Source organism: Phocoena sinus, chromosome 1 (assembly GCF_008692025.1).
Source record: "Phocoena sinus isolate mPhoSin1 chromosome 1, mPhoSin1.pri, whole genome shotgun sequence".
In the NCBI taxonomy this organism is placed as follows: domain Eukaryota; kingdom Metazoa; phylum Chordata; class Mammalia; order Artiodactyla; family Phocoenidae; genus Phocoena; species Phocoena sinus.
The window spans coordinates 140,897,104-140,924,168 of NC_045763.1; the positions used below are offsets into that span (position 1 = coordinate 140,897,104).

At 33.9% G+C, this 27,065-nt stretch overlaps 1 protein-coding gene across 1 annotated transcript in view; it reads right to left on the reverse strand.

The window, feature by feature from the left end:
* Positions 1–304: 304 nt before the first annotated feature.
* The window catches only part of TRMT1L (tRNA methyltransferase 1 like), a 35,738-nt gene continuing 8,977 nt past the window's right edge, over positions 305–27,065 (reverse strand). Inside the window, 13 exon segments of the mRNA XM_032643624.1 lie at positions 305–973; positions 1,076–1,202; positions 3,556–3,618; positions 4,287–4,328; positions 4,331–4,452; positions 6,388–6,466; positions 16,050–16,240; positions 17,168–17,380; positions 17,781–18,030; positions 22,558–22,637; positions 23,123–23,246; positions 24,704–24,833; positions 26,453–26,517. Coding sequence (XP_032499515.1) covers positions 721–973; positions 1,076–1,202; positions 3,556–3,618; positions 4,287–4,328; positions 4,331–4,452; positions 6,388–6,466; positions 16,050–16,240; positions 17,168–17,380; positions 17,781–18,030; positions 22,558–22,637; positions 23,123–23,246; positions 24,704–24,833; positions 26,453–26,517 — 1,739 coding nt within the window. The 3' untranslated portion in view covers positions 305–720.

A 27,065-nucleotide genomic window follows, 5' to 3' on the forward strand; every position in this document is an offset into this window, starting at 1 on the left:
TTGTATTTGTGAAAAAATATATTAGTGACCTGAAAGGACATTGTTCCTCCTATTCTATTTAGGGTCATTTTAAAAAAGGCTCTGGGGCTTCCCTGGTGGCGCAGTGGTTGAGAGTCTGCCTGCCGATGCAGGGGACACGGGTTCGTGCCCCGGTCTGGGAGGATCCCGCATGCCGCGGAGCGGCTGGGCCCGTGAGCCATGGCTGTTGAGCCTGCGCGTCCGGAGTCTGTGCTCCGCAATGGGAGAGGCCACAACAGTGAGAGGCCCGCGTACCGCAAAAAAAAAAAAAAAAAAAAAAAAAAAGGCTCTGGCTTCATCTTATACACTACAAACAGAAAAACATAAACATCGTGAATCAGTTTAAGTAGAGACGTGATTAAGTATAGTAAAGGATGGCTTCCATAACATAAATAAAATTCCGAACACTTTGCATGTGAAAAATTTCTGAGTGTTAAACAGTAGGGTGATCTCAGTCACAAACTTGGCCTTCACATGAAATGTTTTCATTAAAATTTTAAGTTTTCTTTAAAATAAGAAAAACTTGGAAAGCATAGCTCCCAAACCAGCTAAGTTAGAAACTGCTAATTTTCTGAATGAAAACAGCACTGTTTTTTTTTATTTTTACACAACTGAATTGAAAGAATAGAAAAAGCACTACAGTTGATATAGAGAACTATTAGGCCATCAACACAGACATCTGGCAACAAACTTCTTTTACATTTACCGTCTTCTGCAGCCACTTGCTTCTGCTTTGTCATTCACTGACATTTCAACCGTGTCAGCTACTGTATCTTCGGACGCTGGTTGGACGTGGCCCTCTGACTGTCCTCCAGTGTAGGTGGGGGTGCTGTACTTTAAAAGGATAGATTTAAACTGTATTAGAGGTGCATCTGTACGGACACCCATCGGGTCAAAATGAGTTCGGCTTACTCGAAAGCCTGCTTGAGAAAGACAGCACAAAAACTTTTTTAACCTGGAACAAGGAAAGGAAAAAAATGAGGTTCTGTACTTTTATTTAAATCACAATGTCATTAAAATATTAAATATATACACTGTCATTCACTGACTGTCTTACTTTGGCATATTCATTCCTTTAATGCTGTGTCTATGGATGTTGTAATAAAAAGGGAGGATGTTCAGTATCACATCAGTCTTTAGCCTCTTGGCTAAATTTGGTGGTTTGTCGTTATTTCTTCTCTTTCCTGAACAATACATATATAAACACAGAAAAGTAGCATTCTTTTAAAAATTACAGCGAATACTTTTATAACTACATTACTGTCTCCGAGTATAAATCCTCTGACACACACCATTTCAACCTATCTATCTAATCTTAATTCTAGATAGCTTTATTGTAAGAAGAAGATATATATTCTTGATACTTTTCACTATCCTTCACCCATGTAATTTTAATATTTAACTGTTGCTGAATCAGAACTTCTTTTCTACCTTCTTCAATTTTAAGCCTCAAGTCTATTTCCCACCTTCTGTAGAAAGCCATTTATGAATTCTGGGCCAGTCCATCCCATACTACACTACTCAGAGTTTAAGTTCTGTCACTTTTTGTTTTCCTTGTTTCACATATTTAGGTCTTTTATGTGTATATATCCTTTCTTCCCAAATTATATTCTAAGTTCCTAGGAATAATGTCCTATTTCTATACTTGTATTCTCTACTGAATGCCAATACAGTTGATCCTTGAACAATGCAGGTTTGAATTGTGTGGGTCCACTTCAACATGGATATTTTTTAATAGTAAAAACCACAGTACTACATTGTCCATGGTTGGTTGAATCTGTGGATGAAGGGCTGACTCTGAGTTATACATGGATTAACCCTGGGGTTGTTCCAAGGGTCAACTGTATTTGATATACAGTAGGTCTTCAATGAACACAAAACAAAACCAACACAAAATCAGTCTCAAGGGCTTGGATACAGGAATTTAAAAAGGTATAATGTATGATCTCATTGCCTACTTCTTACCACAGTACTTAGCCTTTACATTTTAAGTGAAAGGCAGCTAGCAAGTTAAGTTCTAGCAATGTAATCCTTCCGAAAATCACAAAAGGAAGACAATTGAAGATATCCACGTTACTATGAGATTTTTTCTGAAGGTTCAACTCAATTATTTCTACAAGGATGTTATTATGGCCAAATTTTAAATTTTTATGAAAACTAACAATTCACTTAAGCAAAAGTATTCAGAAGCAAAATTTGATGCGTGAAATGATAAACTGCATTCAAAGATAAATATAAATTATTGTTGAACTGTTGCCTCATAACTCCTCCATTAAATCAAATAATTAAAACTTGATTATACTCCTCACATTAAATCTAAGAAGATTTAGGAAAATCTGAGACTAAAAATCCGATACCAAACCTTAATAATTACTATCATCAGCAGTACATGGATTTTTTTTTTGCCTGATATTTTCTATCATGAAGATTCTGTATGTTGATATACTAGTTTAGAATAATCATATAATTTCAGAGCTATAAAAGAACCTAAAGATATTAGTCTAATTCCCTTAATTTATACATGAGAAAGGTTCAGAGATTTAAAATATTTTTAAAACTTATGTTTTACCTTATTCTAAAAAGGTTTTATGACAACTCTTTTGAAGGTGGGGGACCTGGCTGAGGTTATACAACAAAAGACACAAAGAAGTAGAATGATGCTCTTAAATCTAATGTGCTTCACAGTACACCATAATGCCTTTTTCTTCCTCCAGCAGAGAAATGAAGGAGAATAAATCATTTAAGTGATTAGAATCTTCGCAAATTAGTTGAAGATGCCAAATGAACATGAGTGTTGGCAAGAGTATGCAGTAATTACTAAACTAAGCTATTAGCAGGAGTTGAAATTTTCTTGTCTTTGAAGATCAACACTAAAATGTTGAGCAACTAACACAAAATTATAGCTTGTAATTATAGTCCTCTGTTCTTTCAGTCTTAACACTGTGTTTTCTTTTTACCTGTATACAAAACACATTTAGAATCTAACACTGTCTTTTAAAAACTTTAGACATTAAGGCACTGACATTATAAATCTTAACACCCCTTTGATATGAATTTGCAGTGTCTAATATAAGTAAATTTTAAAGTATGCACACACCCCAAATTGTAAGAAAGGCCACGTAAGAAATTCTTATGGCCAGAGTATAGGGTCTTCTGGTTAATCAGTGGAATTCCTATAAATCATATGTTGATGAGAAAGTTTATAAGAATTAGAATAAAATTTAATCTTAACTCTATAACCTTTATCAAATATAATTTGATCTAATTTTGGTTCATATGGTTCTTTAAGATCTTATAGCTCTTGCAAGGGGATCACCATATATTAGAGATGTGAACAAAGTACACATTAATAGAAACCTTGAACTGTGCAAATGCCAGATAAACAAGGTTTATTATAATTTTGTTGTTGGTGTAATATGAAAATGCATTTTGAAGTACGCTACCAAAGCAATCTCTTCCTTTCCAATTATCCTTCTGCTATGTGCCCTTTTGCACAGACACATACATACATATATATGCCCACATATACATACATACCTTGTGCATTGTAACTATCTGTTGTGGTATCATCTGTAGTTTTAATAAATACACCATATTCTTCTTAAATAAAAACAAATGGAAATGATAAAATATTTTACAGAATAACAGTAAGCAACAATTCGAAGTTTAAATAAAAGCTTACTTAATTCTGTGCACACTGCTTTTATGAGTATGAGATTCTGTGACCAAAACAGGCTACAAGAATTCATTTTTTAACCCTTTAATAAGAGCTGCTTCTTGTAATGACTCATGACAATGCTAGGATGTCTAACAAGCCCACCCTTATATCAATAGCCAGATAAAACAAAGGAGAAAAAACTTAGCTTTACTGAGTGATAAATGTAAAGCTAGCGTCCATGTCTTAATGGATATTACAAAATTTTTGGCCACACTATTCTCAGAGTGATCTCAGAATTCTTTCTAGAAAGCGGATGTAGGGTAATAAAATCACAACAGCCTTTTAGTTCTTTTAATCTACTAAAATTTTAAAAATACATCTGTCTTAACAAAATCATTATTTATTTCATGCCCCTAATATAAACCTGAAGAAGACTATGCAATTAAAAGAAAAAGTTAACCGGATTATGATTAGACTCATTAGGATTTACTTAAAGCCCACAACTTATAATTATACTGCTTTTTGATTATAACATCAAATAAAGATAAAAAGATGGAATATTTCTGATAAACCCATTTGTAAGCTAGTAAATTAGCGTTCAGTCAGTCACCTTGCTTGTTGAGGTTTGAAGGTGCATGAACTGAAAACTGACTTGAGGAGTACACTCTGACTCAAAGATTAATGTCTTTATTAGGGTCTGAATGTCATCTAAACCATGGTGAAGAGATTCAAATAGCATTCTTTTGAGGAATCCAGTATTGAAAAGGGAACTTGACCTGAAAAAAGAACATAGAATTGGGTTTGAGAAATGTTTTCTTTAAAAAAAGTAAGTCTTCATAATTTAACAAGTGAGATAATTTGCCCACACCTTTTATCATGTCAGTTCTCTAAGCTAGTGGGATTAGTCAAGGATATTTTATTCACATATGTCAACAAGAATTTACTGAGCCCTCATAAGGTGTATGTCTTGTGGTACATAGAGGTGTAAGATACACCAAAGTATAAAATTCAGTGTTTACCTTATGAAAGCTTATAAACCTAGACAGAATCTAGACAGGGACATAGTGTAAGGCAGAGGTTTTCACAATGCATATTCCAGTAATAGTAGACCTTAATTCCAGTGTATATATGGTGGGACAGGGTGAGATACATGAGAATTACGTATGCCGGTGGTGATGTAGTTAAGAAATGGCCCAGGGCTGAGTCTGATATGCTTCCCATTTAACTTGAGAGTCACAGGTATAATGGACAGAATATCAGTTCCAAGTCAGATAAACTTGAATTCCTGTCCTCGCTCCACCACTCACTAGCTATGAAATCTTGAATAACTACTGCTTTTGAGTCTCACATTCCTCATCATAATATGGAAAATAAAGCCTCTGACAGACTTGTTATGGGAATTAAATGAGATAGTAGTACACTTACAATCCCTAGAACAAAGTATACCCTCAAGGAAGAGAAGCTATTAAGGTTAACAAATTATGAAAGGATACGTGATTTTAAGTGTCAAATGAGTGATCAATATAAGATTTACTAAAAGACAATTTAAAGATTATTTTGGGTTTAAACACTTAAGGAGAAACTTCAAAGAAGATGTATAATTTAAACTGGAGGTGGGGAAGGGGTAAGAGCCTGGATGAGTGTAAAGACATGAACAATGGCTTTAAGTGAGAAAATCTTAAGTCACGGTTTAGACCTCAGTTTTGGAGGTCAGAAAACCTGAGTTCTGGCTCTGCCTGTGCTACTAACTAAATTTTAGGGGGTCAGTTTTAGCCAGCACTTAAATACACTGTGCCATAATTTTCTCATCTGTAAAATGAGGGAGGAGTTGGGCTAGGAGATCTTTCTGGATCCAGCAACCTGTTGTTCTTAATTTCCCTAGTTCCAAGATCAGTGAGTAGGATCAATGTGTGATGTAAGTAAGAGAGTACTAGAAGGTAAGGCTGGCCAGGTCATTCTTAATCTACAAGTATTTAACTGAAATGAAGATAAAATAATGGGTAACAGCACAAATATGTTTACTATTAGGTTAATTTTTAGGCTTAGTAGATGGCCAAACCTTGGCCTGGTAAAGTAATGAGGTTGAAGTTTGCAGTGATTCTTGTCACAATGCTGTCAGGAATCTCAAATTTCTACAAGAATCTCTAGTAACAGACACTTATGGGAAGGTTTCTGAGTAAAAGCAATTCAACTTTAAGGCATTAAAAACACAATAACTAGTTACTAAGGATGCAAAAGCACACATAGATTAAATATCTGCAGCTGCATCCTGTCTAAACAGCTTTACCTAACACAAAAGCAGACGTTTACTTTCACATGCCCTTATTACTTAAAACCAATTCCTCAAAGATCTTTTATTAATATATTAGTTGACTGGTCTATAAAAGTGACACTTTACAATCACACCCTAGTTCTATAGTTATTAACGGAAAAAAACCTCATTCTTACTATGCAGAAATAAATTATTTGCAGATCAGCTAGCCTTCTCTTTGATCCTACTGCATCTTAGCCCTGTCACGAACTTGGAAGAATAATGGTATAGAAAAATGAAAACAAAACACCTCAGGTTCATAGGGGGAAAAGAATCATAATTATTTTCCTATACTTAAAAAAAAATTGAACCTTAATTTGCCTGTCTTTTACCACACATAATCAAAAGTAAACAATCAATACATGTATCAATTTTGAATATATTATGCTTAGGCACATACCATAGAGGTCCAAGTTCTATTGCTGTCTTTCCAGGCATGCTTCCATGACAGTTACAGGGTAGCTGTCTATATGGGTTTTCTGTGAAAAGATAATAAAAAGAGAAGTCAAAGGGGAAATGACAATGTAAACAGTAGTAAGTATTAACAATAATTTGCAGCTACAATATACTGAGGATCTACTATGTGCCAGGTATTGTGCTAAGTATTTTATATGCATTAAAAAGTTTAATCCTTACAACTCTCTGAAGTAGGTACTGTTAAGATCTCAGTTGTATAGATCAGAGGATTAAAGCTTAAGAAAGATGTAGAAATCCACATCAAACGACTTATTAGAGGCATAGCTTTTAGTCAGTATACTACCTGAAATAATTTAAGTAGGAGCAAGTCTTGTAAATTCCACAAGATATCCATATTAAATCAACTGATTGGGGTATAATTTACACACAGTAAAATGTATACATTTTATGTGAAAAGGTTGATGAGCTTTAACAAATGTATATACCCTGGTAACTAACATCCCATCAAAATAAAGACATTTCTTATAAGTTAACTCTTCTGTAACTGGGAAGAAAATGAATTACTCTATTCCCTAGGCTCGATGCATATTCAGCCCCAAAAATCTAGGCTAGAAGAAACTAATTCAGTTTAAAGAGCAATGAGGGGCCTGATGTAATCACAAGGTGACTGGGGAGGTACGAGAGCTATTCTTAGTTTCCAAAAAAGGGTGATATTCTACCATGGACTTTTCAGTTCACTTCAGACCCAGAATAGTCATTTTAAATCAGACTCTCTCTGAGTTCCCCCAGGCCAATCCTGGGTTGATCATTCACTTTCTTGGAATGGCCTGATCTGATCAGTGGGTCCTAGATATATCCAGAACCCAGGATTATGGTGGTAGGGACATGGGTCTATAACCTCTTGCTATCTGACATCACTCTGTCATTCAATGCAATTAAATGGCAAAATGCACAGTTGTAAAATCTTGTATTTACTTAAAGGCTTCCTTCATTGTTCGTTCCTAGGTCTACCTTTCAGCCTTAAAAGAAGGTGTGGTTATCATTGACCTTAGCTTTGTTGAGAATGCTGTTCCTCAGTTATTATATTAATATATTCAAGAAGTTCTCCCTGAAACCATTAAATAACTAAACTACAAATACTACAGGCAGGGTTACTGAAATTAGGGCGATCGATTTATAGTTACGGTTCTGTCAGTCACACCAACTTACCGCCGACAGCACAGACATAAATTTGTATTAGTCAGTTTGTTTCCTGATGCATTTTGCAAAATGCTCCCATCATATAAACCTATATCTTTTTTCAAGCCCCTCACCTAGGATTTCTCAGTGCCTGGTCAGCATCAGCATCTTGAGGGATCAGGGCTATCATTTCAAGTTACCAGTAGCAAAAAATGAAGGGGTAAAAAAAGAAAACTAGTATTTCTATGTCACTGGTAAAACAGGCTACGAAGGTAATTCCAGATAAGGAATTCAAACATATTTAGAGACTTTTATTTAAATGCAATGGACTGAACACATACTTTATCTCTGCTGTTTCTTAAAGCATTATTAAAATGAGAACAAAGGAATAAAATTCAAACCCCAAAGATAAATAAAATGGTAAAGGAGATGACAAAAGATGATGAGAGATGTCAATAAAATTTTAGAAGTGGGAAGGACATACACAAGGGGATTTAGCAGGTCAGAGAAAGCTAAAGCCTAAGCCTGAAATGGGTAGAAGGGCTACCAATAAACAGCAAGCCCACTGGTGTGGGGGACCTGGAAAGGCTTGAGAATTGAAGGTATTGATGGTCTCTGAAGATGGGAATAGGGTGGTACCACAAAAAAAAAAGGCCTTGTTTAAAATTTTAAGACTTGTGGATCTTCTCTAATACCAACAGTTAGGCTTCTGCATCTTCCCCATCCCAAAAGAGGAAGTTAATCTTGGGTGAGGCTGAACCACAGAGAATCTGGGACCAGGGACATTAGTCACAGTTAAAGAGTGAGGAGACATATGAAAAGAAAGGAACTAAGTGAAAGTCTGTACAAATGTTAAGACCTTCCGGTCTCCTTCTTCAACATGGTTCCTAGAAAGCTGATAGAAGACTGCAAGATTCCTCTGTAGAAATACTTACCAATCCAAGAGAAAAGAGATACACACACACACACACACACACACACACACACACACACACACACTTACTGACTGGCATTTGGGGGTTCTTGTAGTGAAAAGGCAGACTGCATTCTCATTACAGTAAAGTCTATCTGTTTATAAGCCCTGCCGCAAGAACTTCCACATAACTTTTCAGCATGGAAAACTAAAGACCACTAGACATTTGAGATATACTATGACAGAGAACAAAATTACAAAAGAGAGAAATAGGAAAGAGAACTAAAACAAAATAATGGCAACAATACAAAAATGAGCAAAACAAAAATCCTATCCTCCCATAAAATATACCCAACTATAATCAATAGTCTTAGGTAAGATTAGATTTTACATCTCTGAAACAAGAATAGGATACTACTAAAAAGGGGGCAATGAAAAAATATGAAATAACTCTTGGAAATAAACCAAGTATGACAGAAATTTAAGCAGGAAAGTTGGAAAATAAAACTCAAGGAATAAAGTAGAACTAAATGCCAAATAAATTAATAGTAGAGATACAAAAAAATTAGAGAATTAATCTAGAAGTTCCATCATATAACTAAAATGAGTTCCAGGAAGAGAGAAGAAAATTATCAAAGAAATAATAGAAAAAAATTTACCAGAACTGAAGAACTCAAGTTTAAGGGCTCACAGATTGTCCAGCACATTGAATTTAAAAAGATGAATTCACACACAAAATGAAGTTATTTTAGAATACTGGGTTAAGAAGAGATGTTTTAGGAGCGCTCAGAGACAAAAACACAAAGGACCATATATATAAGAACAATAGCAGACTTGTCAATATTGGAGGCTAAGAGACAATGGAATAATATCTTAAACATTCTGAGGAAAAACGATTTCCAACCTAGGCTTCTATACTTGGCCATGCAATCCTTCTCAGGAAGCTATGGGAAAAAGTGTAGTTTCAAAAGGCGAAAGTAAAGAAGGAAAAGTGGAAAATACGTAAGATTTAAGATATAGGAAATTCGTCAGAAGGAGAAAGCCAAAGAAAATTTCCAGTATGATGGTCTAAAAGGAAGCCCTAGGGCAACAGCTCTCAGAAGACCTAGAAAACAACCCAAACTAGAGCAGGAGGACTGTCTCCAAGGGAATGAAATGAAACCCAAAGATTACTTGATGTTCTTAACCAAAATCATAGGAACACTAAAATTGGATTATGGATTATGAAAAATATATATACACAAAAGGTGACAAATACATAGTAATTATTAATTCCAGAGTAAGCAAAGAGTTGTATAAAAAAAGAAATGCTATTACAGCATATTAACTGGTTCATCTGTGTTGTAGCAGCCTTCTAAGATAGATAGGCAGCAATGATTCCTGTCTCTGGCATTCATACCCTTCTATAATCCCTTCCTCTTGAATGTGAGATCACTGGATCTAGAGACTCATTTCTAGTGACTAGAATATGGCAATATTCTCTCTTTTTCTCTTTCCTTCTCTTCCTTTCTCTCTCTGGTTCTTGCTTAATCCTTCCGACGAAGTGAGCTGCTATGCTGTGAGTATGAAGAGGACTGCATGACAAGCAGTAACCACGTGAATGAGCTTGTAAGCAGATCCTTCCTCAGTCAGGCCTTGATGATTGCAGCCCTGGCCAACACCTTGACTGTGTCCTTGTGAGAGACCCTCAGCTACTGGACCCAACTGAACCATACCCAGATTCTTGACTCAGAGAAACTATGAGATAATACAAAGTTGTTTCAAGCCACTAAGTTTTGGAGTAATTTGTTACACAGTAATACATAACCAATATGACTTGTGAACAATATTTTTATATTTATAAAAATATAAACACTGAATATTGATTAAGCAACCCTGGAGAGGAGAACTACATGCATGTGACTGGGCTGGCTTGAGATGCTGAATACTCTTCTTCCATGAAAGGAAGTTACAGGCAGTATAAGCATGCTACTTAGAAATAGGGAAGACACTAAGCATTAAAGACTTTAAATATTAGAAGAAACAGCTATGAGGTTTTAGCTGTTGACTTTAGGGAGTGGGGCAGATATCATTATTTTATTAATAAGACTTATGGAATGACTTGACTTTTTAAATTATGTATTACAAATTGATAAACATAAAAAATTCTAAGTGACCTGACTTTTTTGAAAGACGTAATCATTTACACTCTGCGAGTCCTGTATGATTACAAACAAAATGCAGACAACAAATCATATTGCTTTATAGCAATTTATTAAGTAAAAAATCCTTTAAAATGTTTAATTAGGGGGAGGGGGAGGGATGGATTGGGAGTTTGGCGTTAGTAGTTGCAAACTATTACATTTAGAATGGATAAACAACAAGGTCCTACTGTATAGCACAGGGAACTATATTCAATCCCCTGGGATAGACCATAATGGAAAAGAATATAAAAAAGAATGTATATATGTGTATAACTGAGTCACTTTGCTGTACAGCAAAAATAAACATAACACTGTAAATCAACTATATGTCAATTAAAAAAATATTAAAAAAAAGAAAAACCATTGTAGTAACAGTCCAAAATTATACAGCAACATGAAGCACTTCTGATGGAGAGGGAAAGATGTTAGGTTTTTATGGATTCAGGATCAAATCTGAACAGAGTGTATTTGAGTTTAGTTACTTGTCGATACTGTAAAACACACATGGTGAGATATGAAAGGATAATAAACTCCACGTAAGAAAGAATTGATTCATAATTTTAAGGGCAGGAACACTGTCAGTAACACCGGGGTATGAGGTAAAAAACACAGATTCTTTTTTATTGAGGGAACTCACATTACTGATACCCTTTTAAACACTGAAGAGGTCTGTTATTTCTTACATAAAGGAAAACTGAATTAGGAAAAAACAGAAAAGAAACCATAGGGCACTAAACCAATTATCCAGGGGTTTCATCAAAGTTTCATCAAAGATATTTATGAAATCTATATTTTAAAAAGCCAGAGTGGATTCTGTAACTCCTCTGATTGTGTTGCATTGAAACCAAGATTAGGATGGTGGACTGAGCATTTAAACCTGTCTTCTCTTCTTATTCCAAATCTCTAGAAATGATAGAAAATATATTTTTATGAAAGATTCCTAAATAGCGCTGGAAAATAAGATGAGCCATCACACATCCCAAATCATTCAGTGCTTTCTGAAAGCCTACAAGCTGTGAGATCATACTACTGGAAGAAAAACCACACTGGGGAGAATAGCTATTAAAGGCAGAAATAGCCTAGGGGCTATATGAACCTAAAAAGCAAGGATGAATGGCACTAGAGTAGCTCTAGGACAACTGTTAAAGGGATTGGTTAGAAAACTACTTGAAGCAGCTTACGATTATATAACTCCTCTAATCCATGATTAGTAATTACGGAAGATATTTGTCTTCAGTTTGAAGTGATAAAGGTTTAGGTTGGAGAAGCAAGATAGTGCCCCAAACTTGATAAAAAACAATTATCTAGGGCCCTAAGAAGCTCTGAATTCCAAGTAGGGTAAATACAGAGAGACTCACTCAGACACATCATAATCAAACTGCTGAAAGCTACACAGAAAATCTTGAAAGCAGTAAGAGAAAAATAACTTATCAAGTATGAGGGAACAACAATACAATTAATGGGGACTTCCCTGGTGGTGCAGTGGTTAAGAATCCGCCTGCCAAAGCAGGGGACGTAGGTTTGAGCCCTGGTCTGGGAAGATCCCACATGCCACGGAACAACTAAGCCCGTGCGCCACAACTACTGAACCTGCACTCTAGAGCCCACGAGTCACAACTACTGAAGCCGACGTACCACAACTACTGAAGCCTGCGTGTCTAGAGCCCGTGCTCCGCAACAAGAGAAGCCACTGCAATGAGAAGCCCGCGCACCACAACGAAGAGTAAACCCCGCTCGCTGCAACTAGAGAAAGCCCATGCACAGCAACGAAGACCCAATGCAGCCATAGATAAATAAATTAATTAAAAACAAAAAAACCCAATTAATGGCTGACTTTTAATCAGAAATAATAGAGGCCAGAAGGCACTGGAATGACATAGTTGAAATGCTGAGAGGAAAAAAAAAGAACTATTAACCAATAATTCTACATCCAGCAAAACTATCCTTCAAAAAAGAAGGTGAAATAAAGACATTCTCAGGTAAACAAAAAGTAGGAGAATTTGTTGTAGCAGACTCACCCTATAAGAAATACTAAAGGGGTTTTTTCAGGTTGAAAGGAAATTTTACAGAGTAATTTGAATCCAAAGGAAGGAATAAAGAGTACTGGAAAGGTAATTATGTGGGTAACAATGAAAGATATGTGTGTGTGTGTCTCTTTTCTTAATTTTCTTTTAAACTCGTAAGATTTAAAAAATAATACTGTATTATTGGATTGGGTCTGTAGATGTAATTAACATATGACAAAAATAGCACAGGAGGTGAGAGAAAAATAGAATTATATTAGAGCAAAGTTGCCACATTTTGCCAGTCTTAAGTCAGTATTAACCTGAGGTAGATCAAGATAAGTTAAAGGTATATATTATAATCCCTGGAGAAACCATTAAGAAGATAACTGGAAAAAACATAGCTAAGAAACCAACAGAGGAATTAACTTAAATGACACAGTAAAAAAATATTTAACACTATGAAGGCAGCAAAGGAGGAACACAGAAAACATGAGATACATATAAAACAAATAGTAAAAGTGCTGAAAAGCCAAACATTTTAATAACTACATTCAATATGAATGGTCTAAACACTCATCAAAAGGCAGAAACAATCAGATTGGATTAAAAAAGCAAGATCTAATAAGACACTTACAGATTAAAACTAAAAGGATAAAAAATATATTATGCAAATAGTAACTATGAGAGTGGTATTTGTATTAATATCAGACTATAGGCTTTCAGATAAATATCAGGGATAAAGACAGACATTTCATAATGACAAAAGAGCCAGAGATGATACAACAATTATAAATATATATGAATATTTTTAGATAAAATGATAGTTAAAGAAAACAGGTTGAAGAGAGCACACGCATAATAGTACAACGTAAGACAAATTTTAGAATTAAAAAATATTTAAGAAAGCTTTCTTGAAAGGATATTTGAAGCTACATGATGAAAGGGGATGCCATGATTAGGAAATATCCTAAAAATAAGGTTAGAACATAGTATTTCAAAAGTAAATATTCCTTTGGGAAGCCAGGCAAAATAATTATGTCATATAAAAGAAGGAAAAGTTACAATAATATTCAGTAATAGAAGACAATAAAAGAATTTTGACAAGGCACTCAAACTCTAAACTTTTTAAGTATAAAGCTATAAACAGGGAGCTTTAAACATGCAAGAAATCAAAGAGTATTTTCCCCATGAACCCTCTTGACTATAAACTCAGTTAAATTTAACCAACCAACACATAATTCAAGAAATTATGGCAAGAACACTGATGATGAGCACTGAATATATTTAATGTGTGAATTATACTGGCAAAATAGAATATAAATGTTACAAATAATATAAAAATGGTATAATGGACAAAAATTAGGAAGGGAAAATGGAAAATGGCAGGCTATTACCTCATTTATGTTAGCAAAAAGCCAAAGTATATTACTTAAAACCGATAAATCCAAATTACAGAAACATACACATATTTGCTACTACAAAAGTAAACATTAAGAAAATAAACAACAGACTAGATAAGTCAGTATCTAATATAGTTAAGAGAAAAGGGCAGAAAGGACAAATACTAAAACTTTAAAAAAATAAGGAGAATATAACCATAGAAATCAAAGAAATGAGAATCATTAGACAACACTTGGCTCAACTCTATGCAAATAAATTAGAAAAGCTGAGTGAATATTATTAACCCTTTAGTGAACAAATAATTCTGATGCTAGCTAAACTGTTCCCAAGCATTGAAAAAAATGTAAAAGTTCCAAATTCTTTTTGAAGGGAATTTAAACTAATTCTAAAGCCCAACCAAAATTATTCTAAAAAGGAAAACTATATACCATCTTACTTATGATATTGAAACAGAACTCCTTTAAAAAGTTAGTAAACAGAATCCATAATAAAAGAATACTTCCTGACAGAGTAGTTTATTCTAGAAAGTCAGAATGATTTGATATTGGGAAATTTTATTACAATGAATCAAATTAATAGATCTAAGGGGAAATACCATATAATCACCTCCACAAATGCTGAAAAAACGTGACAAAATTCAACATCGTGATAAAACATAGTAAAATTGTAAATGAAGGTTACTTTCTCAACATGATAAATGATAGGTATCTCAGATTCAAGTATGAATCAGAAAGCACCAGAGGGAACTAAAACAAGGAACATGACAGGATGCCCTCCATTCCTACTATCAATTAACACTGTAGCAAAAGTATTAACTCTTGGACAAAAGAAAAGCATACTGGGTTCTTAGGAAGCTTCAGAGCTGTAACAATATCTCTATCCTCCTTAATGTGATCAAGATAAACCACCAACTGGCTTATTTATTTATTTTTTGTTAAGCAAAAACAAAGGATCCAATGTCAGAACACTGAAAATAGAGCTATGAGAAGGGATTGTCTTAACAGATATTAAACAACACTAAAAGTCTTCTGTAATCAAAACAGTGGGATAGAGGTATATGAACATCCAATCACCGGAAAAGAATAGAAAATCCAGAAACAAACTCAAATACGTGTGGGATTTTAGTATAAGATAAATATGGTAGTCTCAAATCAGTGAAGAGGTGAACTATTCAATGAAACATAACCTTCCTTGAATAATATAGGATAGGAAAGCTCTTTCCAACTACAGACAAAATCCAGAGTACATTAAAAGTTTGATTAACTTAACAACAGCAACAATGAAAAATTTCTGCATGAAAAGGTAAAAAAAAAAAAGATGCAAACACAAGTGACAAAATAAGTAAAAATATCTGCAACTATCGTATCATATCACAAGGGTTAAACTCTAGTATATAAAGGAGTTCTTAAAAATCCATATTTAAAAAATGCCAAGAACCTAACAGAAAACAATGGGCAACTCTATGTCCCAGAAAACAAAAACAGAAACAAGCTTGATGAGGTTACAAGCCACATCTTTTTCCTTGATTCCCCAGGCCTGGCATATAGTAGAGGCTCAATAAATGTTTACTGAATGAATTTTATAACTGATGGCTTTTATATTCAGTCAGAAACATGAAAATTATTTTTATAGAATTAATGATTTGAAACATCCTAGATAAAGAGGTAATCTGACTTAATGTTCCTAAAATTAGTGACAGTGGAAACTAAGTTATTTCTAGATGTTTCAACAGAGGGCAGGGCTAGAGAGCATAAATTATGATGAGTAAATGATTTTAATGAACTCACACGAATGTCTTGTCTGTTGATGAAAGGAAATCCAGTATAGGAAATAAAGTTAGCACTGTAATCTTTAAAATCAAAGGACAACAATATGTATAATTAGGGATGTGATAAAGGCTTATTCATTGGAGGCTTATACATAAATTAAACCGAATATACAGTCAAAAGAAACTTGAATTTACCTTCTACCATATTACCATCCTTCTGAAAAATTCTCTCTTCACACCACTGACAATGGATTAGGTACTGAATCTTCTTGGCTGTTTCATCTGCAGAAGTAGGCCCCCTCAAAACTCTCACAACAACCAATACAAAATGTTCCAGAGCCACTGCAAACAGTACTTCTATGCCTTTGTTACATCGGGCTGCAGCTCTGGAAAAATTTATTAAAGTTATTTTGGGAGCTTATCATTTTCCTTTGTTTGGCATTATACTGGCAATACTAACTTGGACACTAAACTATGGATGGGTTATGGGAAAATAAGGAAAATTCAATTCTTAGTAGCAGTGATTTTAAAAGATCATTACTATAACTTCTACACAAATTGAAACACAGGATATATAGGATGCTTGGCAGGATTTTAGTAACTACACATTTTCCCTTATGAAATCTTCTCAATATTCTCTGGTTTTCAGTGTCACTTTGTTTCTTGTCATCACAACCATCTTTCTTTCTTTTTATCTACTTTTTTCTATAAAAGCTTCCTTTAAACAATATATGTTTTTGAGTACTAACTACATGCAGGAACTGAACAGTCAGTGAAAAATGAATAAGCAAAGTCCTTGCCATTATTACTTTTATATACTTTTGGATTAAATTCTACGTGATACACCATTTATGTACTTAGTTTTCCCTCTACAGTTCTAAACTAACTTAAACTTTGTATGTATTGATTTGAATCAAGTTTATAAGCTATCATTTTTTTAAACTACATAAATAAAAGATGAAATGGACATTAAAAAATGATTGTTTCTAAATCTAAAAACCGGCTTTGCTTTCCCTTTTCATGGTGCTGTCCCCTACATTGTTGAAATAAACTGATTTGAAATTAACTTTCAATATTTTCTTTCTTAGTACTTTAATTATTTTAATAACATTTTAAATTGAAGAGTAAACTATTTTAGGCACAAGCTTTTAAATCAAATTCTAACATAAGATTACCAAACAAATCAAGATTACATATATGGAATACGGAATTTGTATTTCGTGCATATTTTAAAGAATGAAATAAACACTTCTTGTAATATTATTTCTTTTTATCATATACCCAGACAAGGTACACTGTTGGCCATTTGGTACCTTGCCACTGCAGCTACAACAATTCTGGCTGCTAGCTCCTTGTAATATTCAGTTCGGACAATGTTACAGCCGTAGTGACGCCGGGCAACATGTTGTGCCTTGGCATATAAAGAACTGATATCTGTAGAAGTCACTGACACTATGCCAAGGTTTCTTATATTTCTGAATGCAGAATCAAGATAGTTCACAGATGTTCCAAAAGGGTCTAGGTGTCTAAAATCACAAAGAATACAGACATATTTAAAATCATACTAGTATCCAAAATAATACCATTGTCATTATTTCTAATGACAAAATTCCATGGATTCAAAAGGACTTCATAAATCTATTTTAAATACATAATTATGTTTTTAAAGTAAGCAATAAAATGACCATATGATATGTTAGACATGTAAAAATAAATCAGGCTTAGAGGAAATTGTCATGCCCAGGCATTTTATTTCAAATGCTAGAAAATGTTCTTACTGCTTTCCTTAGGCCAATGCCAAAAAACTTTATTAATTTAAATAAACAAATAGTGACAAACTATGTTAATTTTTAACGGCCCCCTTCCTACCCCTTCTCCCGCCAAATCCAAGTCAGTTTAGAAAGTGACACAATTTTTTTCACTTACATGAAATCAAAAGATCTCAAATGCATCAGTACATTGGCATCCATTTTGGTCACCTTAATATTACCAAAGTTTTCCTCTCCTTCTTCAGGAATATCATCACTCTCTTCCTTTTCCTTACTGTCCACTACCACTTTCAATTTGTTTAAATGGCAGTTCTCCTGAATCAACGTCACAGAGTTTTCATTCAAATCATTAATTGTAACCTTGACTGCATTCCCAAGGTGTTTTGCCCATTGTAATCCCATTATCCCTTGGGAGAAATTGGAGGAAAAATGTGTTTTTAAATTGTAATAAAGAATAAAAGTAGTATAATAAAGAATATAATTTTATAAATAACAAAAACAATTCTTTCAAAATCTTAATACTTTCATAAGTAATTCTTATTCTACTTTCTCACTAAAATGCCTCTGAAGAAAATTTACCACAAGAAAATGTGTCCAACAGATTTCCATTAATAGTTTGTAAAAAACTTTTCTATAATCCATGTTCAAATAAAATATCCATGTATGTTCTTTATTTGGGCTTCGGTAGGATTTTTTTTTCTTTCTTTTTACAATGGAATACTTTTTTGAAACAAAATCTTACAGAGAAACCCAATATACAATATGAGTAAGAGTGCAGTTACTGTACTTGAAGGGAAGATGGGTAGTTGGAACTCCTCCTGCTGAAGTTTACCCTAATGCACCAAAATATGAAAACAACTTTCCTGGATCAGTGCTTTTCAAATACTGCACAACAGCATCATTGTGAATGAAAAAGAACAACTTTGTATGTGTAAGCAAATGGCCAAGAGGAATTGAGACCAAGAGGGCCCTTCTCACAGGCTTTCTATTCCTATTGGACTTGAGTCATAAAGGACATTTACTACACAGTGGGAGATGGTGACACAAGCCTAGCCAATATGGAGTAGAAAACCCCCTTTTTACGGGAAGTATTAACCATCTTCTCCCTACATGTGCTTCATAAATGTAAAAAGTTAGCATTTACTATGTGCCATGGTCTTTACATATATTTTCCTATTCTTATAACAAGTTTGTGAAGTAAGTTCCAATATTCACATTTTATATTTATTTATTTGGTTGCGTTGGGTCTTAGTTGTGGCAGGTGGGCTCCTTAGTTGTGGCTCACCAGCTTCTTAGTTGTGGCATGTAGGCTCCTTAGTTGCAGCAGGCAGGCTCCTTAGTTACGGCTCACGGGCTCCTTAGTTGTGGCATGTGAACTCTTAGCTGCATCATGCATGTGGGATCTAGTTCCTGGACGAGGGGTCAAACCTGGGCCCCCTGCATTGAGAGCGTGGAGTCTTAACCACTGCACCACCAGGGAAGTCCCTATCCACGTTTCAGAGATGGGGAAACATGCAAAATGACTGCTATGAGCTTAGTTTACCAAGGCACATTAAAAAGAAAAGGCTGAGAAGATCTTACTTAAATGATAGTTTTAGGGATTTCAGGTAAAAAAAAAGAGTAGTTCATTGCATCATTATTTACAGTAGCCAAGACATGGACACAATCTAAGTGTCCACAGATGGATGAATGAATAAAGAATATGTGGTATATATATATATATATATATATATATACACCCAGTGGAATACCATTCAGCCATAAAACAGAAGGCAATCCTGCCATTTCAGACAATGTGGATGGACCCTGAAGGCAGTATGCTAAGTGAAATAAATCAGAGAAAGACAAATACTGTATGATCTAACTTACATGTGGAATCTAAAAAAACCAAACTCACAGAAATGGAGATCGGATTTGTGGCTGCCAGAGGTGGAGACTGGAAGGGTGGGAGAACTGGGTGGATATGGACGGGTACAGACTTGCAGTTATAAGATAAATATGTTCTGGGAATATAATGTATAGCAGGGTGATTATAGTTAATGATACTGTACTGTTTATTGGAAAGTGACTAAGAAAGCAGAATGTAAAAGTTCTCATAAAAATGGAAAAAAAAATCTGTAACTATGTGAGGTGATGGATGTTAACCTTTTTTGGTGATTATTTTACAATATATACATATCATTATGTTGTATATCTAAAACTTATACAGTGTTATATGTTGATTATATCTCAATAAAACTGGAGGAAAAGAAAGAAAAAAAATGACTCCACTATCAAGAAACGTATATAGTACCCAGTCTAGGATAGACATTTAATAAATTTTATTGAATGTAAAAAGAGAGAGAGAGAGAAGTTGTGTCAGGGAAAATGCTGGGAAATAAATCTGGAAAAGTAGATTGGGTCAGATTATAGAGGATATTAAATTGCAATCTGAGAAGCTGAACTCTATTTAGACAATAAAGATGCATGATTTTTTTGACTGAGAAGTAACATTATCAATTCAGTGTTTCAGAGGAAGGGCTGTTTGCAATAGCATACAAGACAGACAGGGTGGGAGAGATATCATTGCCAAAAATCATTACATTGGTGGATATGGAATGGAAAAGGAGTATGAGTCATAATAAAAAAGAAAAATTAGAACAGATCGGTGGTTGAGTGTATGTGGGGACAGTGGCAGAAAAAGGAGTAAAAATTGATTCAAATTTAAAATACGACTGGTGGGACTTCCCTGGTGGTCCAGTGGTAAAGAATCTGCCTTCCAATGCAGCGGACGTGGGTTCGATCCCTGGTCGGGGAACTAAGATCCCACATGCCGCGGGGCAACTAAGCCTGCACACCACAACTACTGAGCTCACCCACCTCTACTAGAGAGCCTGCGTTCCGCAAACTACAGAGCCTATGTGCTTTGGAGCCCATGCCACAACTAGAGAAGAGAAAACCCGCATGTCACAACTATAGAGAAGTCTGCGTGCCACTACGAAGAGCCTGCGCACCACGAGTTCCGCAACAAAAGATCCCACATGCCGCAATGAATATGCTGCATGCTGCAACAAAGACCCAACCCAGCCAAATAAACAAACAAATATTAAAAAAAAAAATCCAACTGGCTCAGAGGATGTGATCAGCTTAAAATCACTACTTCATCACTTTTACCATATTTACAGAGACATTACTAATGATGATGATGATGGTAGTAGAAGTGGTAATAATACAATAATGATGATACTGAGTACTTTTATAGCATTTGCTATATACCAGACACTGTTCCAATTTCTTTACATGTATTAATTTACCTAATCTTCACATTATTTTATGGTGGGTACCCTCCTTTAGATAGATGAGGAAAGTGAAGCATAAATTTCCTGTGGTTAGACAGCTACCATGTTATAAAGCTGGGATTTGAATGCAGCCAGTTTGATTCCACAGTCCATGTTTTTAACCACTAGTTCTCCCTGAGGAGAGGAACTTGAGAGCTAAGTCATGCTTTCATCCTGTTGGTACAAACTTCCCAAGAATACACTCCTATAACCTTTAAGAAGTAAGATGTGGATTAGGTACAAGTGGCTTCTTAGAAATTTTCTACTTTTTCCATTATCTTTTCTCTACTGTTAAGTCCTTTTGGGAAAAATGTTCTCAATCTTTAAAATTTCACCTTACCCCACTGCCTAATGACTAAGCAATATTTACTGCATCACAAAAAAGAGACAACCATATACCAACTGATAACTGATTGCAGTAAATGTGTGTTCTTGCAAAAAAAAAAAATCCTATCTGAATCTGATCAAACCTGAAGATCCAACTACCAATTTACAGAAATACGAGAGATAGAGGAACCATGTGATGGTTCATCTTATATGAACCATGGTGATGCAATCAGCAAAAATCTAGACCGTGGGAAACTCTACAGGGCAAATGACCTGTTATATCAACAAATAATTATCACACATACACACAAAATGATGGAAGGTAATATAGATTAAAAAGAGATTTAAGAGACATACTAAACAACTGAAATATATAGTCTTTGTTTGGATTCAGATTTGAATTAAAAAAATTATGAAATAGGCATATCTAAACATTTGATGATATTAAAGAATTATTCTTAATTTTTTAGGTGTGATATGGTATATGGGTTTTAATTGTAAAAAGTCCTTGTCTTTTACATATCCCATTGAAATATTTATGGATGAAATGATCTGTGATTTGTTTCAAAATAATGGGGATACAGAATGGAGGAATGAGGTATGAGGGAAAGTGCATGGGAATACATATACAAGACTGAGTATGAATTGGTAATTTCTGAAGTGAGTGATGGATATAAAGGGATTCATTTATTATATGCTCTACTTCTGTATATATTTGAAAATTTTCCATAATAAAAAAATTTACCTTGGATCTTTTTTTTTATATCAAACTATTTTGCTACATATGATATCCATATAAATTTCTTAAGAAACGATACTGTACCAGAAGGTGGGCAAAAGGCACAAATTTCCAATTATAATATAAATAAGTACTAGGGATGAAATGTACAACATGATGACTATGTATAGGTAACACTGGTATACAGGAACGTTAAGAGGGTAAATGCTAAGAGTTCTCATCACAAGGAGAAATATTTTTTCTTCTTTCTTTTCTTCTTATGGTATTGTATCTACATGAGATGATGGATGTTAGCTGAACCTATTGTGGTAATCATTTCACAATATACGTAAAGCAAATCATCATGCTGTACACCTCAAACGTGTACACCTGTACAGTGATGTATGCCAATTATTTCTCAAAAAAACTGGGAAAAAAATCTCTTCAGGTTCACATGATATAAACAAACCCTTAGTTTTCAAAGTGGCTAAACAACAAGAAAAAAAAAAGGGAAAGAAAAGATACTGTACAGATCTGATAAAGTGGGGTTCCAAAAAGGCTTCATTACTTACCAGTAGCTCCAAAGGCATCTAGACATTCCAAAGGTTTTCGTTCCTTAGCCAAAGCAGCCAGTGTACAGAATATTAGCTGCCTAGAAGAAAGTATAACAATCAAATAATTTTATGACACCATGATTTCATCATTGTAGATTTTATTTTAAGAATACAAATGGGGCTCCTATTTACTATGCAAACTATTTTGGAAAGAGACCTAATATTATATTCCTTACTTAACAGTACAAGAACTAAAAATCTGTGAAATTAAACTACAAATCGAATTGGGTTTTATTAACAAGTATTCACGATGAATAATGATTTTATAAATAAAACTTGCCCACAAACTTGCCCAACATGTTCATTTAATTATATAAAGTTAGACCTGTTTTACTCTCTGAGAAAGAAATTGGTTTGGCAGAAAAATAAAAGAGAGAAAACAATCATTCTGAGAAAATGCTAAAATAAATGATTTTCAATCTATACCTAGTTTTGTTTCAATATATTAAAACAAAAAGATTAAGAAAAGGTACATCTGTAATTATTTGAAACATCCCATAACCCTGTTTTCAATTTATCTTACCGATTTAGTTTCATTTTGGGATTAAAATAGGAATCTGTTTTCTGAGGTACAGAATAGTTGGGACAAACTTGTACATCTGTGTCTGCCTCTTTCAAAATTTCATTAGGTGGTTTGGCAGCAGAAGCTAAAATTACAAAAAAAAAAGATTTCCAGTGAAATACAAAATAATTCTAAATATCAAAAACAATATACATTAAAAAAAACCTTCCTTTATAATATTTCATGTTAATGAAATCAGTTGAGTGGATGCAAAAAAGTTCCCCCAAACTGACCTACCTAGCACTGTCTCTGGAAAAGAGTAGTATTCAGTTAAGCATTTGGTGAATTAAAGTTTGTCAGCTTAAAATCTTAACTGTCTAGCACATCAATATATCTGTATACCTAGTTAAGAATAATCAACCTAAGATAGTACAAAATCCTAAAATACATTTATTACTCATCAAACACTACATTGTGTTTATATAGGTTGGTTGCTAAATATATTTTATTGTGGTTTAAACATTAGAAAATTAACCTTTCTGTGTAGTTACATTCCATTAGCCGGCATGGGTGACTAAGAGTCACTATATTTCCTGAATGTGCTTGACTTCAGAACACTTTCTCATAATTATGATTTTAAATCACAAATTATATTCAAACAGCTATAAGCTAATGTAAAAAAATTATTCTACATTTAATATACATTAGAATCATTTAGCTATAAACCCAAATGAAACAGTGATGTGTTTGTGTGAATATATTTTAAATATTTAAGAAAGGAAACATATGTAATATGTGTGGGGGAAATATAATGAGATTCTCTATGTTTGGATTTCTTGATAACATTACTATCAGAATGTTAGCTAAATGGGAACCATATTTCCCTTTCTACAATGCCAAATAAAAGTAATCTTTCCTAGTGTTGTGTTATATATCTTTCTATACTCAACAAAGTGTCAAGTCACATATCTCACAAGATCAGCCTTTCTCAAACCAGGTTCTGTGAGCAAATTAAGCCCTTCAAATAATTATTTCAGTGACTTTTTTTTTTTCAATTCTTAAAGGGAAGGTCCAGAGTACCATTCTAGATGTATAAGAGAGAAGTTAATTCATTACATATAATGGATGCCTTAGGGCAGGAGGGCTTAATTCTTAATTCTTGAGAAGGAACTGTTTCAGTATTAACAAGCTACTAATAACTCGATATCACTCAGGATAATAAAGAGTCTTTATATATCACTGTACCTCCTTTTTCCAGTGTTTTTCGATAATATAGTATAACACAGTTATTGGTACAGGAGCCGTCATTCGTAATAAAATTCTATAGTCTTTCATTAAGATACCTATATTTACTTGAACATCGGTTGCTTTTTTCTACCCATATTTAATATCTATCCCAGATATTAAATATATCTGTTAAATTGAGAACAGTTGAATATTGTTGGGAGTCTCACAGAAACAAAACAAAACCTGACAGATTAGTAGTTAACTAAATGATTTGGTTAAGTCACTGTATTTTGTCTGCTTGATATCTGAAAAGAATAATTAGACCATTGTTTAAGAATTTACTTATTAACATGTTAATGAGATTGCTCAACTTACCAGCAATATACGTAGATTTAGTCTCTCCTTTATTCACATGGCGCCTAACATGTCCTAGCATATCTGTCCTTCTGGTGATTGTTGCTGAACAAATAATACAATGATAATGGGCTCCCATTTTACTGGATATCTATCAAACAGAGTATTTAATTTAAATACATAAATAAGTTACTAAGACAATGAAATAAAAGTTTATTTAACGTTGTAAATTTATGTATGTTAGTGTATTTAGGGTTTAATGTATAGAAGATAGTATTCATTTTGCCAATGTGACTTTGAAAGGATTTTTTACTTCCTTACCTATATTTACATATGCTTTTTAATCTTACTTTACGACAGGCCACAAGTTTAATTTCTTAGTTTTTTCCATTCATTCTAATCAGCAAATAACTGTACTCTATCTTCTATAAGCAGCACTTAACAAACGGTATGACACTAGCAGCAATGTGCTGGTAGATGTATAGCAACTGGCTCTCCAGGAAAATAAAGCCCTGATTTGTAGTGTCTGCAGCTGTCTGTGGTTTATGTACTCTACCATGGCCGATGTCAAGCTACAACCATGACATCTGAAGCTACCAATGGGACATCACTGAACGTGAATTTGGGAAGAGATGTGCAATATCATACCAGAGAACACTGCCACCGTGCAGATATAGAATACATAAATAACGTTAAGAGCACAGGTAAAAGTAAAATGTAGTAAAATAAATGGGAAGTAGTGAGTTGTGAGTATTCATTAACTTTGTTTTTAATATAATTTATTTACTTTTAAGTTTATATAATTTAATTTTTGATGATGGCCACATTTAACAACGAGCTTTCAAGATTTCTGGAAAATTGAGCTAGTTCTAGCACACTACTAAATGTTAGAGACAGGATAAAAGGTCTATTTTTCCAATAGACTTTATAGTTCCTTATTTAGCTAAGAACAAAAACACCACTCCAACAGCTCTTTCTGCTTTTGATGCCTTTTTACTCTTACGTCCTGTTTACTCGGGATCATAGAGCAAGGAGAGAATAGTCAAGAACATTGCACAAGGTTCCTTATGGCATTGTGGTTATCATATTCAAAATAGATAGGGTTAATGGACTAAGCATTATCCTAACTACTTAAGAAATGTTTGTTCCCCCCCCCCCAGTTCTTTACTTTTTTTAGTGACTTGAAAGGAAAATTAATAATGAGGACCCATTAAACTAATATGCATTCAGTATAGTGTCACTATAAAATATTTTATAATTTGTATTCCCCAAAGGTCAAATCTATCCTAAAAGTAAACACACGTACTTTAAAAAAAAAGTTAGTGAGATTTCAGAAAGTTTCTTCCTTCTATCCTTTGACAAAGTAAGAGGAAGAACACATGGAGGATGAGTATGAATCGACACATATTAAGATATTTACTAACCCATGGAAATTAAAGGCTCTTATTCCATGAGCAAAATTTATTTTGAAAGAAAAAAATTACTATTTAAATATCTCCATTCCAAAATTAGTAAGTGGGTTAATTTTCCTTTTGAACACAAGAGAGCAGGTGATCTGACTGAAATTAAGAACTTTAAAATGAAAAGTTCAATACAGCAACTTCTTTCATACATTTCATATTTTTCCTACTATGGTAATCTGAAAGCCCTTGTAAACAAAATCTTAAACTCATTGCTGAATATGCACATTTTAGTTGTAAAGCAACTCAAAATTGCACTTTCTTTACGGACAGCTAAGTCTAAAAGAAAACAAATCTACCATGTGATTACCTGTTCTCCAATAATGTTTGGTTTCACTGGTCGACAAGGTAAGTGACAGATGCACATCCTGTAACCTAGAATGAAGAATGAAGAATTGCTGCTTGTCTATCACTGTTCATTAAGTATTCAGTTATTATTAAAAATTACTAGCAAATTTTATTTTATAAGAATTGAGATTATTCTTATATTTGTAATGTCATAGTTTATTTGAATGAGATTGCCTTAGTTTTATGTACTTGCTGTATATTACATAGTATAAAAACAAATACAGGAGGATCTAGGGTCAAAACCTGGTTCTGCCAAAAATATCTGTGTTACCTTGGTTTAGTCATTTAACTTCTTTGGGACTCAGTTTTATCGTCTTTCTGCCATCTTGACTTTTTCTTAGGCTTCATCTTCTCTGCCTTATGCTGCATTTACCATTATACAGCCTCTTCTTCATTTATGATACGGCACTATCTTAGTTCTCTTCCCATCTTTCCTACTTAATCTTCTTTACAGATTCTTTTCCCTCTCTCATACTCGAAAATGTAGATTTTCTGTATGCTTGATGTGCTACAAAAATTTTTTCTCATTTCCTTGGTAACTGTAGTACCTTTCATGATTGCAACTATCTCCCCTG